Source organism: Pristiophorus japonicus, chromosome 10, assembly GCF_044704955.1.
Source record: "Pristiophorus japonicus isolate sPriJap1 chromosome 10, sPriJap1.hap1, whole genome shotgun sequence".
NCBI lineage: Eukaryota > Metazoa > Chordata > Chondrichthyes > Pristiophoridae > Pristiophorus > Pristiophorus japonicus.
The window spans coordinates 169,301,930-169,317,961 of NC_091986.1; the positions used below are offsets into that span (position 1 = coordinate 169,301,930).

Genomic DNA, 16,032 nt, shown 5'->3' on the forward strand with positions numbered 1-16,032 from the left:
GTGCTCTACTCGAAACTCCTACACAGCAAGTGAGCCCCAGGTGGGCAGAGGTAGCGTTACAAGGACACCCTCAAAGCTTCCTTGATAAAGTGCAACATCCCCACCAACACCTGGGAATCCCTGGACCAAAACTGCCCAAAGTAGAGGAAGAACATCCAGGAGGGCGCTGAGCACCTCGAGTCTCGTCACAGAGAGCATGCAGAAACCAAATGCAGACAGCGGAAGGAGTGTGCGGCAAACCAGAATTCCCACCCACTGTTTCCTTCAAGACTGTCTGTCCCACCTGTGACAGAGACTGTAATTCCCGTATTGGACTGTACAGTCACCTGAGAACTCACTTTTACATTTCGAAGGACTGCCTATGACGATGATGATTATGGTCCTGATTATTGATTACAAAAGCACTACCTGCTCTAGTACTGTTGCGTGGCCAGGAAGACCCCAGGTTCAAAACCTGTTTGTTGCTGAGTTAACCCACTACCACTGAGGCAATGATCGAAGCATTACACTTAGCCTCCCCAAGTGAGGGAGAGGAAAAATCAGTGAGGGTTTCTGCTTCTGGTTGCTGTCCAGTGACTGCTGCTGGTCAGAGTACATATATGAATATGAGGAGAGGGCAGGTCAGGTTCAGCTTTGATTTCTCTGTCGAATGCCCTGCAGACACTCCTGGTGCAGGCGCACATATAAGAATGAACAAAGGGAAACTAGTGGAGGGGAACCAATGTCCAGCATGTTTCTTCCAGGGAAAGGAAGCATATGGAACGGGCTTATAAAAAAAAAAATCATTTGTCTTTTGGTCAGCAACAAAGCCCTCTGGGATTACAAAATTTTTATTCAAATATATAGCAGTAATATATTTGTTTGATGTCTCTATGTGCAAGTGAGATGCTGCGAAACTGTGAGTGTGGAACAAGTACTTCAATGTTCTATGCCACCAAGTGCTAGGACATTGCATCACCTCTGTGACTCCCATATACCAAGCTCCTGTTATTGGCTGAGCGAAGATCAGTGGAAAGGGGAGGGATGCGGCCGACTGCTCTCAAGCAGTTCTTAGTCCCTGATTATCTGACATTTTCTGTCCGCCCTCTCAGTCATAGAATATTGTATGAGTAACTAAAAGAATGAAGAAACAAAAAATTGAAGGTTCCCATTTTTCATAGTACATTTTTTACATTTCCAACCATTGAGATTATAAAAGCTGGGCATGTCATCCTAAATATTTTTAAATGGCTGGATTTTCTAACAAAACATGAGAGCTGACATCAAGTTAGTACATTAACTGTTGGTGATGCGCTTTAATGCCTTAATGAGAAGGCTATATTGCTGATTAGATGAACAAATATTCTTTGGCTCTTTAATTGGTGAAGGTAACTGAATTGAAGGATTGAGTAAATTGCTTGTTTAAAAAAAAGTGGTGTACCTAGATGTTCTGTCCATCCACTGATAATTGGTCATATTTACCAACTGCCATGTTGTTTGATATTCTTGATTTTGTACTTTTGCCCCATATCCTGATTTTATTCTGCAATCTGGTTTTCAGGGACTATCAGATACATCTGAACTCAATGACAATGTAATACTTCACTCCTGAGCCAATCATATCAACGCAAGAAAGCGTGGAACAATGAAGCTGCCATTTGGCTCATTGAGTCCATGGCTTCCACTCGCCATGTATTCTCCACCCCATATTGCACTCTTCCCTCTTCTCGTCTGCTCCCAAATGTAATCTCTTAAAGGAAAATACTGCATAAATATTCCCTGATCTGCAATGTCAATCAAATAAAACTCCAATAGTCATCTGTCCCTGTATTTCCACTATTCAAATCTGACCAACTGGCCTCCCTCTCCCCATTCCAGTAGTACAAGATCCATCATATCCCATGGAGTATTTGATTATCCTCTGACTATACTTAATTCTCTTCAGTATATAAACCTCATTCCTATTCCCAACCAGATATTTATTCTCTTTCCTCCCCCTCTAAATCAGAATTGGACTTTGGCGAGCTTTCTGTACTTAGTCGTGAGCATCTTGTATGTGTCAATGATAGCCCTGTATTTGAGCCCAGTCAACTTGGACTGTAGGAGTCCTCCCCACTCCCTTCCCCATCCCCCCATGACATGGCTTAGTGAATAAACTCTCAGCAAAAGCAATAAAATGCTGTGTGAATCAAGACCTTTAAGAGCTGGGTGAATATAGATTAAGAATGGGATTTAGGGATACAAGGATACGTTCAGCGAGAGATGATTGAACGCTGTGTGGAACATGATTGCTCCTGAGCTGCTCATACCTTGGAAATAGAATGCCAAATACAGCTGGCCAAGAATAAATGATAGAGGATAGGTTTGACAGATATCCATGAACTTTCCTTGATTTACCTTTGGGGGTGGGGGGAGGGTGGGACTAATCTGGGAGAAGTTTTGTAGACATTACATGCAGAAATGAAATGGGTTGGGTAGACTCCAAGACTAAACAGATCTGTGGGGGAGGTCACTAATTTACTTGTACATCCAATGGCAAAGAAATGTTACATAGCTAACGTGGTTAGAACAAATATGACTCGAGGCTCTTTCCTGATTTATCACTTTCTCTATGGAACGCCTAAGAATTATCTCAATAATTTTAACATCAGAAAAATGTAAAATAGCAAAGTAGCCTTTGATTTAGAGGATAATTTGGTTTAAACATAATGGATTGTGGAATTGAAGAATGCTAATTTATGCAAAAATTAATCAATCACAATGTGATTGTCAAATAATTATCCCCAGGCACTTTAGCACATTGTCATTACTAACATTTAGAAGCACAATGTGGCTGAAACATTAAAATTGACTATAAATAGCTTCAATTACTGACTGTTGTCTTGAAAATAATGGGCCCCAGTTTGGTCAAACCTAAGTTCCGCCCACGTATCGTCGAAAGTACCGCTAAGATCTTGATGGTACTTTGAGTGGAAGTTTGGTGAGAAAAAGGAGGAAAAAAATGCCCAGCGGGAAAAATGGGCCTTACACGCTGATTCTGGGCGACAGCGGGCGGTCGGTCGTATTCTGGGCAGCAAATGGGATCCTCGGCAAAGTAACGCTCATGATAGAGTCGGGCCCAGGGAGGGGGGAAACTGGAAAAAAAATTTTCAACAAATGAAAAAACTATTACAAACCTTTCAAAGGACCCAATCCAACAAAGTCACTGCAAAAGAAATGAAGAAAACAAGTGCACTAACCTTTTCTTGCAGGGCTTCATACTTACCGTTCAGGTAAGATCTGCCTCCACACAGCGGTCTTTTCTGCTGCTGGAGTGGAGGACCGCCCGGACCAATCTCAGGAGGAAGCGGGTGGGAGGACTTTTGTCAGTGTTGCACACCAGCGAACACTCCCCAGCGGTCAGCTCTCCCCGCCGGTGTGAGGGCCTCACCAAACTCGCTCAGAGGGGAGAGCGCCCAAAAAACAGGGAGACCACCGAGAAAACTCGGCGGCAGCCAGCGGTAAGTCCACCAAATTCTGGCTCAATGTTCATTAAAATACAATTCAAAATGTATTTTTCTAATTGTAATTTATGGTAGATATTCAGTACTTGTGTTGTGAAGGAAAAATGCTTTTGGTCAATTAGCTGAATAGCAAATCTTAGCAGCCATTATGTTGCTGGTTATAAACTTGAATAACTAAATTGCAGGGGAAAGCAACAGAGACAAAAAGCTATTTACAAATTGCATATATTAGATAGCTTGCACTGTGTTCAAGGAAAATTAGCAGCAAGACCCACTGCCACCTCCTTGCCCCGACCTAAATGTTCCTTCTTCTGCCCCCTCCATCTAATTTAGTCTAACGTTAACAAGCTCTTGGTGTCATTATTAGACTAAATAGGCAGAGAATAACTAATAGCTGAATGCCTGATCTAAACCTGTAACAACTCAAATGGGTGATATCATAAGACATGAGAACTTACACAAAATAAGGCCTTTCAACTCACCAGATCTGTTTCTTTCATTTTCACATGGAGTTTATTTGGTTGATGGGCGTTATCCGTGCTGCGACAGTACATTTTAATTTGTGTGTCTTTTTGTTCATGACAGAACATGGAAAAAGTGCCCCAAGGTAGATAATTTTCCTAGTATCAGCATAGAAAACTCCCTCCTGTCTCCAAATGTGACTTGTATTCGATGGAAGGTGCACGATGATTGGGTAACAGAGGTAATTATCCACATAGTCAGGAGCATCGCTGATAACTGTAACGATTGCCTGAGTTTATTCACCTTTCTGCTTCACTCTCTCTGTCTCTCTCCGCTATACCTGTTTCAATAAAAATTCTTATCTCCTTCTTCTGTGTGTCTGTCCATGTGTGCAGCTGACGAGCTAATATTTATGATTGGTTAACGGATAGGAATACTCATTTTAATGCAAGAATTCTTCAAATACAGTGTAGTCCGTTGAGAACTGTGATGAGCTTACTGCACATCCAACGTGCTCCTAGTTCACAATGGGACATTTCCTTGCCAACACTTTTTTCCTTTCCTATATCCTCTCTATTTTCTTGCATACATACCAATCTAAAGCAATTGAGCTCTTTGGAGCTGCAATTCCTTTGGTCCTGCTCTGCCGTTGGGTGTGTGGCAGAGTGGGCAGTCAGTGCCCCCATGCCCAAAGCCTGAATCTCCCATCCCACATTGCAGGGATGGGATCATCACTGGCACCTGCAAGGACACATCAATAACAACCACCCTGATGCACCAGCAGACAGTGGAGTGGGTTGAGGCTTTCCTCGGTTAAAAGATTAATAAAAGTTGAAAGCCTTTCATCTCTGAAGGAAGCCTTAAGGTAACACATTGAAGTAATCAATCCCCTTGATGTCCTTTGCTTGGCAAAAATGTGGGGCCTCTTGGATGGCCTCAGACGGATTGATATCAGCTCTCAAGAGTTCCACTGATCAAGGTATTATGTGTGGAGATCTTGGGGTAACCCAGGAACTCCACCAGGCATAGTGGGGTGAGGGCAGATGGGCAGTAGATCTGCCCATGGTCCACCAGCAGAAAATGCCTTTTAGCAAAATATGGGATAAAATCTCCGTGGAACTAAAGTGGAATCCTATGTCATGCCACCAATCTGAAGATTCTCTGGGAGTCTACCTTTGCCCCATTTGGAATTTAAGAGCCTTTCTCAACACTGAAAACTCATCCATTCCTTCAAAAGCTGCAGGCTGGTTTTAAGAAAGGTATAAGGTGGACGATTAGTGCTGGCAGCTCAACTCCAGTATTTAAATGCAGTCTAATCACAAAATATGGTCTGTAATGCACTTATGAATGACTCCACGAGGCAATGTGTTGTACTCAAATTATAGTGACCTTGCTCCTTTATTTTTAACTCCAGAGTGAGGCAAAAGCATGGTGGGCAGCCTTTTATACTGGGCCCTGCACATCTATGCAGGTGAACCTCAAGTCTCCCACCGCAGTGCCCTCTGATGGACAGCCTCTGCAACAGGGGCAGGAAACACCGGTCTCCACCATTTGCATCCTCTAGTGGTGCCAGCATAGTATATACACAGTATAAACGTTATTGATAGTACATCAAGTAACTAGTCTCCATCTTATGCAACTGTACAGTGACTACACAGAGAGCATAACTATAGTCTTCATATATAACATGATCAGGTTTCCTGTTGATATTAATGAGGCAGATGGATCTGCACCACAAATGAAAATCAGTCCCACTGTTTGTGTGTGGGTACAGGTTGTTGTCTGTTTCACTTGTAAGGCTGCTTTTGTTGCAGTTACTTGATTTCAATCAGCCTTGTGTTCATTGGTGCTCATTTCAGTTTCACTGATCATATTTTTTTCTTTCAGCTGAAGTATTATGATTCAATCATGGCAATCGTATCTGCCTCAAATCATGAAGCTACAGCTTTGGTAATAGGTAAATGTGTTTTTATTTATCAGATATTTCTGAAGTGGCTTATTTTAAAGGCTCAGTGGCTGTACCTCACGAGAAATTTTGTTAGCAAGAATAATAAAAAGTGCAACATTTGTCTTCCGCTCCGAATAACGCTAAACCTGAATCGGTGTCCATAACATACCTTTGTGGTAATCTTGATTTTCAAAGTTTTTGATAAAGTACCATACAAAGCACTGCTAAAGTTAGACTGTGCCTTATAGGACTGTCGGGCTGTAGGATTGTTGGACTGCCGGGTAGATTTTAGGTTGGATTGCTTGGATTTGTATTGAGAGAGGATAGTTGGTAATTACAGCAGCTCTGTGTTGGGGCTGGTCACTAGTGGATTCCCACAGAAACCAGTGTTGGGTTTATTGCTGATGGTGGAGAATGAAGGAAAATGCTGCTGCCTTACCACCTGACCTGGATTTCCCTTCTACCCCCCTACCCCAATCCACCGAGCTCACTGCAGGCCTCCCCTTCTTCACCTGTCACATGTACATGGCTATGGGAGAGGCTGGGCCTGGGTCTCTAGTACATTTCCCACCCATCCACCTGTGCGACTGCCGCTTCTGAGAATCCTAGGGCCACGTTATGGAGGATAGCAGTAGGCCCCAGGAAGTGGCAGTAATTACCCTGAGGTCCCCAATGGAAGATAGGGCCTTATAGTGGCTTCCACCATATAGCCCAATCTAGCTTGCTTTGGGCTGACAATCTTCTGTTCTTCAGGGTCGTTCTGCCTCTTAATTTGCCTGATCGCCTCTTCTACTGCTACAGCCAGGCAATGGCAGACTCCCTCTTGACTTTGGGAATCCTGCTGGGAATGCTCCATGCATATCAGGTCAACTTCAATCCAGGAAACTGGGTTAGGGTCCTGGTGGTATCGGACCGGAGAGTGGAAGTCCCGGCCCTTTGGAACAGCACGAGGAGTTTTTAAAAATTAGTTCCTGGGACATGAGCATCGCTGGCAAGGCCAGCATTTATTGCCCATCCATAATTGCCCTAAGAAGGTGATGGTGAGCCGCCTTGAACCGCTGCAGTCCTTGTGGTGAAGGCACTCACACATAGCTGGGAGGGTGTTCCAAGATTTTGACTCAGCAACAATAAAGGAATGGCGATATATTTCCAAGTCAGGATGGTGTGTAACTTGGAGGGGAACCTGAAAGGTGATAGTGTTCCCATGCGCCTGCTGCCCTTGTCACGGGTTTGGGAGGAGCTGTTGAAGAAGCCTTGGCGAGTTGCTGTCGTGCATTTTGTAGATGGTACACACTACAGCCACAGTACGCCGGTGGTAGAGGGAGCGACTGAAGGTGATGGATGGGATGCCGATCAAGCGAGCTGCTTTATCCTGGATGGCGTCAAGCTTTTTGAGTGTTGTTGGAGCTGCAGTCATCCAGGCAAGTGGAGAGTATTCCATCACATTCCTGACTTGTGTTTTGTCGATGGTGGAAAGGCTTTGGGAGGTCAGGAGGTAAGACACCTTTTGATGCAGAGAATGTCATTGATGAAACAGCTGAAGATGGTTGGATCCAGGACATTGCCCTGAGGAACTCCTGCAGCAATATCCTGGGGCTGTGATGATTAACCTCCAACAACCACAACCATCTTCCCTTGTGCTAGGTATGACTCCAGCCAGTGGAGAGTTTTCCCCCCGATTCCCAATCTCTTCAATTTTACTGGGGCTCCTTGGTGCCACACTTAGTCAAATGCCGCCTTGATGTCAAGGGCAGTCACTCTGACCTCACCTCCTGAATTCAACTATTTTGTCCATGTTTGGACCAAGGTTGTAATAAGGTCTGGAGCCGATTGGTCCTGGCGGAACCCAAACTGGGCATCAATAAGCAGGTTACTGGAGAGTAAGTGCAAATTGATAGCACTGTTGACGACACCTTCAATCACTTTGCTGCTGATTGAGAGTAGACTGATGGAGTGGTAATTTGTCAGGTTGGATTTGTCCTGCTTTTTGTGCACAGGACATACCTGGGCAGTTTTCCACAATGTTGGTAGATGCCAGTGTTGTAGCTGTAATAGAACAGCTTGGCTAGAGGTGCAGCTAGTTCTAGAGCGCAAGTCTTCAGCACGACAGTTGGGATGTTGTTGGGGCCTATAGCCTTTGCCATATCCAATGTGCTCAGCCATTTCACGTGGAGTGAATCGAATTGGCTGAAGACTGGCTTCTGCGATGGTGGGGATATCAGGAAGAGACTGATATAGATCATCCACTCGGCACTTCTGGCTGAAGATAATTGCAAATGCTTCAGCCTTGTCTTTTACACTCGCATGCTGAGCTCCACTATCACTGAGGATGAGATATTCATGGAACCTCCTGATCCCGTTAGTTGTTTAATTATCTGCCACCATTCACGACTGGATGTGGCAGGACTACAGATCTTTGATTTGATCCGTTTATTATGGGATTGCTTGGCTCTCTCTATAGTATGCTGCTTTCGCTGTTTAGATGCATGCAGTCCTGTGATGCAATTTCCCCAGGTTGGCACCTCATGTATAGATATGCCTGGTGCTCCTCCTGGCATGCTCTTCTACACTCCTCATTGATCCAGGTTTGGTCCCCTGGCTTGATGGTAATGGTAGAGTGAGGGATATGCTGGGCCATGAGGTTACAGATTATAGTGTAATACAATACTGCTGCTGCTGATGGCCAACAGCGCCTCATGGATGCCCAGTTTTGAGCTGCTAGATCTATTCTGAATCTATTCCATTTAGCACAGAGATAGTGCCATACAACACAATGGAGGGTGTCCTCAGTATGAAGACAGGACTTCATCTCCCCAATGATTGTGTTGTGGTCACTGCTACCAATGCTGTCATGGACAGATGCATCTGCGACAGGTAGATTGGTGAGGACGAGGTCAAGTAGGTTTTTCCCTCCTGTTGGTTCTCTCACCACATACCACAGGCCCAATCTGGCAACTGTGTCCTTCAGGTCTTGGCCAGCTTGGTTAGTAGTGGTGTTACCGAGCTACCCTTGTGATGGCATTGAAGTTCCTTACTCAGTGTACATTCTGTGCCCTTGCTCAGTGCTTGGTCCAAGCGATGTTCAACATGGAGGGTACTGATTCATCAGCTGAGGGATGGTGGTAAATGTTAATCAACAGGAGGTTTCTTTGCTCATGCTTGATCTGAAGCCATGAGACTTCACGGGGTCCGGTGTCAATGTTGAGGACTCCCAACTGTACTCCCTCCTGAATGTATACAACTGTGCCACCATCCCTGGTGGGTCTGCCCTGCCAGTGGGAGAGGACATACCCAGGGATAGAAACAGAGAAACATAGAAAATAGGTGCAGGAGTAGGCCATTCGGCCCTTCGAGCCTGCACCGCCATTCAATAAGATCATGGCTGATCATTCCCTCAGTACCCCTTTCCTGCTTTCTCTCCATACCCCTCGATCCCCTTAGCCGTAAAGGCCATATCTAACTCCCTCTTGAATATATCCAATGAACTGGCATCAACAACTCTCTGCGGCAGGGAATTCCACAGGTTAACAACTCTCTGAGTGAAAAAGTTTCTCCTCATCTCAGTCCTAAATGGCCTACCCCTTATCCTAAGACTACATCCTCTGGTTCTGGACTTCCCCAACATCGGGAACATTCTTCCCGCATGTAACCTGTCCACTCCCGTCAGAATCTTATATGCTTCCTCTCATCCTTCTAAACTCCAGTGAATAAAGGCCCAGTTGATCCAATCTCTCCTCATATGACAGCCCAGCCATCCCTGGAATCAGTCTGGTGAACCTTCGCTGCACTGCCTCAATAGCAAGAATGTCCTTCCTCAGATTAGGAGACCAAAACTGAACACAATATTCCAGGTGAGGCCTCACTAAGGTCCTGTACAACTGCAGTAAGATCTCCCTGCTCCTATACTCAAATCCCCTAGCTATGAAGGCCAACATACCATTTGCCAACTTCACCACCTGCTGTACCTGCATGCCCACTTTCAGTGACTGATGAACTATGACACCCAGGTCTTGTTGCACCTCCCCTTTTCCTAATCTGCCGCCATCCAGATAATATTCTGCCTTCGTGTTTTAGCCCCCAAAATGGATAGCCTCACATTTATTCACATTAGACTGCATCTACCATGCATTTGCCCACTCACCTAACCTGTCCAAGTCACCCTGCAGCCTCTTAGCATCCTCCTCACAGCTCACTCAGTTTAGTGTCATCCGCAAACTTGGAGATATTACACTCAATTCCTTCATCTAAATCGTTAATGTATATTGTAAAGAGCTGAGGTCCCAGCACTGAGCCCTGCGGCACTCCACTAGTCACTGCCAGCCATTCTGAAAAGGACCCATTTATCACGACTCTCTGCTTCCTGTGTGCCAACCAGTTCTCTATCCACATCAGTACATTACCCCCAATACCATGCGCTTTGATTTTGCACATTAATCTCTTGTGCGGGACCTTGTCAAAAGCCTTTTGAAAGTCCAAATACACCACATCCACTGGTTCTCCCTTGTCCACTCTGCTAGTTACATCCTCAAAAAATTCCAGAAGATTCATCAAGCATGATTTCCCTTTCATAAATCCATGCTGACTTGGACCGATCCTGTCACTGCTTTCCAAATGCGCTGCTATTTCATCCTTAATGATTGATTCCAACATTTTTCCCACTACTGATGTCAGGCTAACTGGCCTATAATTACCCGTTTTCTCTCTCCCTCCTTTTTTAAAAAGTGGTGTTATATTAGCTACCCTCCAGTCCATAGGAACTGATCCAGAGTCAATAGGCTGTTGGAAAATGATCACCAATGCATCCACTATTTCTAGGGCCACTTCCTTAAGTACTCTGGGATGCAGACTATCAGGCCCCGGGATTTATCGGCCTTCAATCCCATCAATTTCCCGAACACAATTTCCCGCCTGATAAGGATATCCTTCAGTTCCTCCTTCTCACTAGACCTACTGTCCTCTCGTATATTCGGAAGGTTATTTGTGTCTTCCTTCGTGAAGACAGAACCCAAGTATTTGTTCAATTGGTCTGCCATTTCTTTGTTCCCCATTTTTTAATTCACCTGAATCAGGCTTCAAGGGACCTACGTTTGTCTTCACTAATCTTTTTCTCTTCACATATTTATAGAAGCTTTTGCAGTCAGTTTTTATGTTCCCGGAAAGCTTCCTTTCGTACTACATTTCCCCCCTCTTAATTAAACCCTTAGTCTTCCTCTGTTGAATTCTAAATTTCTCCCAGTCCTCAGGTTTGTTGCTTTTTCTAGCCACATTATATGCCTCTTCCTTGGCTTTAACACTATCCTTAATTTCCCTTGTTAGCCACGGTTGAGCCACCTTCCCCGTTTCATTTTTACTCCAGACAGGGATGTACAATTGCTGAAGTTCATCCATGTGATCTTTAAGTGTTTGCCATTGCTTATCCATCCTTTAACTATCCTTTGCCAGTCTATTCTAGCCAATTCACGCCTCATACCATTGAAGTTATCTTTCCTTAAGTTCAGGACCCTAGCTTCCAAATTAACTGTGTCACTCTCCATCTTAATAAAGAATTCTACCATATTATGGTCACTCTTCCCCAAGGGGCCTCGCACAACTAGATTGCTAATTAGTCCCTTCTCATTACACATCACCCAGTCTAGGATGACCAGCTCTCTAGTTGGTTCCTCGAAATATTGGTCTAGAAAATCATCCCTAATACACTCCAGGAAATCCTCCTCCACCGCATTGCTACCAGTTTGGTTAGCCCAATCAATATGTAGATTAAAGTCGCCCATGATAACTGCTGTACCTTTATTGCACACATCCCTTATTTCTTGTTTGATGCTGTCCCCAACCTCACTACTACTGTTTGGTGGTCTGTACACAACTCCCACTAGCATTTTCTGTCCTTTGGAATTCCGCAGCTCCACCCATACCGATTCCACATCATCCAGGCTAATGTCGCTCCTTACTATTGCATTAATTTCCTCTTTAACCAGCAATGCCACCCCACCTCCTTTTCCTTTCTGTCTATCCTTCCTAAATGCTGAATACCCTTGGATGTTGAGTTCCCAGCATTGGTCACCCTGGAGCCATGTCTCCGTGATGCCAATTACATCATACCCATTAACTGCTATCTGCGCAGTTAATTCGTCCACCTTATTCCGAACACTCCTCACATTGAGGCATAGAGCCTTCAGGCTTGTCTTTTTAACACACTTTGCCCCTTTAGAATTTTGCTGTAATGTGGCCCTTTTTGTTTTTTGCCTTAGGTTTCTCTGCTCTCCACTTTTACTATTCTCCTTTCTATCTTTTGCTTCTGCCTCCATTTTATTTCCCTCTGTCTCCCTGCATAGGTTCCCATCCCCCTGCCACATTAGTTTAACTCCTCCCCAACAGCACTCCCGCTAGGACATTGGTTCCGGTCTTGCCTAGGTGCAGACCATCCGGTTTGTACTGGTCCCACCTCCCCCAGAACCGGTTCCAATGCCCCAGGAATTTGAATCCCTCCCTGCTGCACCACTGCTCAAGCCACGTATTCATCTGAACTATCTTGCGATTCCTACTTTTGAGGTCCTACTTTTTAATTTAACTGCTAGCTCCCTAAATTCATCTCGTAGGACCTCATCCCGTTTTTTACTTATATCGTTGGTACCTATCTGCACCACATCAACTGGCTGTTCACCCTCCCTTTTAAGAATGTCCTGCACCCGCTCTGAGACATCCTTGACCCTTGCACCAGGGAGGCAACATACCATCCTGGAGTCTCGGTTGCGGCCGCAGAAATGCCTATTTATTCCCAGTGATGGAGCAGTCTGGGACATTGGCTGAAAGGTCCGTATGTGAGTATGACTATGTCAGGCTGTTGCTTGACTATTCTGTGTGACAACTCTCCCAATTTTTGCACAAGTCCCCAGAGGTTAGTTAAAAGTCAACCACATTACTGTGGGTCTGGAATCACATACAGGCCAGACCAGGTAAGGACGGCAGATTTCCTTCCCTAAAAGACATTCGTGAACCAGAAGGGATTTTACGACAATCCGATAGTTTTGTGGTCACCATTACTGATACTAGCTTTTTTGTTCCAGATTTATTTAATTAACTGAATTTAAATTACCCAGCTGCCGTGGTGGGATTTGAACTCATGTCTCTGGGTCTTTAATCCAGGCCTGTGGATTGCTAGTCTGGTAACATAATCACTCCGCTACTATTCGCGAAGTAAATCGGGAGTATATCACCAGCTGTGCTGTGCTGCTTGGGCCTGAATAAGAGGCAGCAGATTGTTGGGTCCAGCAAGAGAAATTGGGCCAGTATTTCACTCACTGGGGTTGAAAAGGAAAGGCAGCCTGCTACCAGCTGCAGGAAGCAAAGACAGCCTATTAACGGATGTAAAGGTGCCAAAGAAAACTTCTAGATGCAGAGAAATATATTTACATCAGAACATGGAGAGAAGTGTTAGAAATCATCTTTTCAGGCTATCTCTGGTTACCTTTGTCGTGTATGGAGAAAGAGTCAGACTGAACACTGTGAGCTCAAAGTAAAGTGTGACCGTAGTCTTTTATTGCAGGTCTCCAGAGTGCCTCTCCAACCTGTGAAGCCGTCTTAAATACCTGTGCTCCCAAGGGATTATGGGATCCCTTGGGACTCCGGGGAATGAACCCTCTGGTGGCTGTACAGAATAAATACAAGTCCACAAATATAACATTCCCCCGCCAAAGTCAATAGTGTAACTATTTACGATGTGAGTCGATCTGGAGCCCTTCTTGTCCTGGTCGATCATCTCGGTGTGAAAGCTGGTGTTGTTGAATCGTTTGTTGGGCCCTTGCTGGGCTGCCTGGTGTGTTGGGCCCTGCAGGGCTGCTGTGGATGATGGGTTCTGCTTCGTGGTCAACCGTGGTGTCGGTTGCCACTGGTGTGTGTGTTGATCAAAAAAAGGTAGGGTCCAAGGTGGGTTGCTCAGGGTAGTCCGTGAATCTAAGTTTGATTTGGTCCAAGTGTTTCCGGTGATGAGTCCATTTGAAAGTTAGACCCGAAACACCCTGTTCCCTTCTTTGGCCACGACAGTGCTGGGAAGCCACTTGGGACCTTGTCCATAATTTAATACAAATACAGAATCATTGACTTCAATCTTGTGTGACACATTTGCGCAATCATGATATGCACCTTGTTGAAGCCGCCTGCTCTCTACCTGTTTATGTAGATCAGGGTGAACTAACGAGAGCCTTGTCTTAAGTGCTCTTTTCATGAGCAGTTCAACAAGTGGGATCCCAGTGAGTGAGTGGGGTCTCGTGCGGTAGCTAAGCAGGACTCGTGATAGGCGAGTCTGCAGTGAGCCTTCAGTTACATTCTTCAAGCCTTGCTTGATGGTTTGCACTGCTCTCTCTGCCTGACCATTGGACGCTGGTTTAAACGGGGCAGACGTGACATGTTTGATCCTGTTACGGGTCATAAATTCTTTGAATTCAGCACTGGTAAAACATGGCCCGTTGTTGCTCACCAGGACATCGGGTAAGCCGTGTGTGGCAAACATGGCCCGCAGGCTTTCAGTAGTGGCAGCGGACGTGCTAGCCGACATTATCTCACATTCAATCCACTTGGAGTACGCATCTACAACCACAAAGAACATTTTACCCAAGAACGGGCCTGCATACTCGACGTGTACCCTAGACCACAGTTTGGAGGGCCAAGACCATAAACTTAGCGGCGCCTCCCTCGGTACATTGCTTAACTGCGAGCATGTATTACATCTGTGAATGCAGGACTCTAAGTCCGCATCGATACCGGGCCACCACACGTGGGATCTGGCTATCGCTTTCATCATTACGATGCCTGGGTGGGTACTGTGGAGGTCATTGATGAAGTTGTCTCTGCCCTTCTTGGGGACCACTACTCAATTGACCCACAGAAGGCAATCTGCCTGTATAGACATTTCACCTTTGCGCCGCTGGAACGGCTTTATTTCTTCCTGCATTTCCACTGGGACACTGGACCAGCTCCCGTGAAGCACACAGCTTTTGACTCGAGATAATAAGGGGTCCTGGCTTGTCCAGGTTTTGATCTGCCGGGCAGTGACGGGTGATTGTTCACTCTCAAATGCTTCCATAACCATGGCTAGATCTGCGGGCTGCATCTTTTCCACCCCCGTGGTGGGCAGTGCCAGCCGACTGAGATCATCAGCGCAGTTTTCTGTGCCTGGTCTGTGGCGGATGGCGTAGTTGTATGCGGACAACATAAGCGCCCATTTCTGGATGCAGGCCGATGCGTTGGTATTTATCCCTTTACTCTCGGAAAGCAGGGATATAAGTGGCTTATGGTCAGTTTCCAATTCAAATTTTAGCCCAAACAGGTATTGACGCATTTTCTTTACCCTATAGACACACGCTAACGCTTCTTTCCCAATCATGCTGTAGGCTCTCTCAGCCTTAGACAGACTGCTGGATGCATAAGCAGCCGGTTGCAGTTTCCCAAAATCATTAGCTTGTTGCAATACACACCCGATGCCATATGACGACGCATCACATGCTAGTACCAAACGCTTACATGGATCATACAACACAAGCAATTTGTTTGAGCATAACAATTTTCTCGCTTTTACAAAGGCATTTTCTTGGCTTTTGCCCCAAACCCATTTGCCCCCTTTTTGTAGTAAGATATGTAGTGGTTCTAGCAGTGTGCTGAGACACGGTAAGAAGCTACCAAAGTCGTTCAAGAGTCCCAAAAACGACCGTAGCTCCATCACATTCTGTGGCCTCGGTGCGTTCTTGATTGCCTCTGTCTTCACGTTGGTGGGCTTGATGCCGTCCGCCGCAATCCTCCTTCCCGGGAACTCCACTTCAGGCGCCAGAAAAACACATTTTGAGCGTTTTAACCTGAGCCCCACGTGGTTGAGTCGACAAAGAACCTCCTCCAGGTTCTGCAGGTGCTCGACTGTGTTCTGACCTGTGACCAAGATGTCGTCCTGGAAGACCATGGTGTGCGGGACTGACTTCAGTAAACTTTCCGTGTTTCTCTGGAATATCGCCACCGCTGATCGGATTGCAAACGGGCACCTGTTATAAACCAAAAGGCCTTTGTACGTGTTGATGCAGGTGAGGGCCTTCGATGATTCCTCCAGTTCCTGTGTCATGTAGGCTGAAGTCAGATCCAGCTTTGTGAATGACTTTC

The 16,032-nt window shown here is 45.5% G+C and overlaps 1 protein-coding gene across 1 annotated transcript in view; it reads left to right on the plus strand.

Moving 5' to 3' along the window:
- The window catches only part of LOC139274643 (uncharacterized), a 182,689-nt gene that overhangs the window by 13,057 nt on the left and 153,600 nt on the right, over positions 1-16,032 (plus strand). The window contains exons 7-8 of the mRNA XM_070891322.1: positions 4,068-4,185; positions 5,832-5,901. Coding sequence (XP_070747423.1) covers positions 4,068-4,185; positions 5,832-5,901 — 188 coding nt within the window. The remainder of the gene's footprint in view (positions 1-4,067; positions 4,186-5,831; positions 5,902-16,032) is intronic.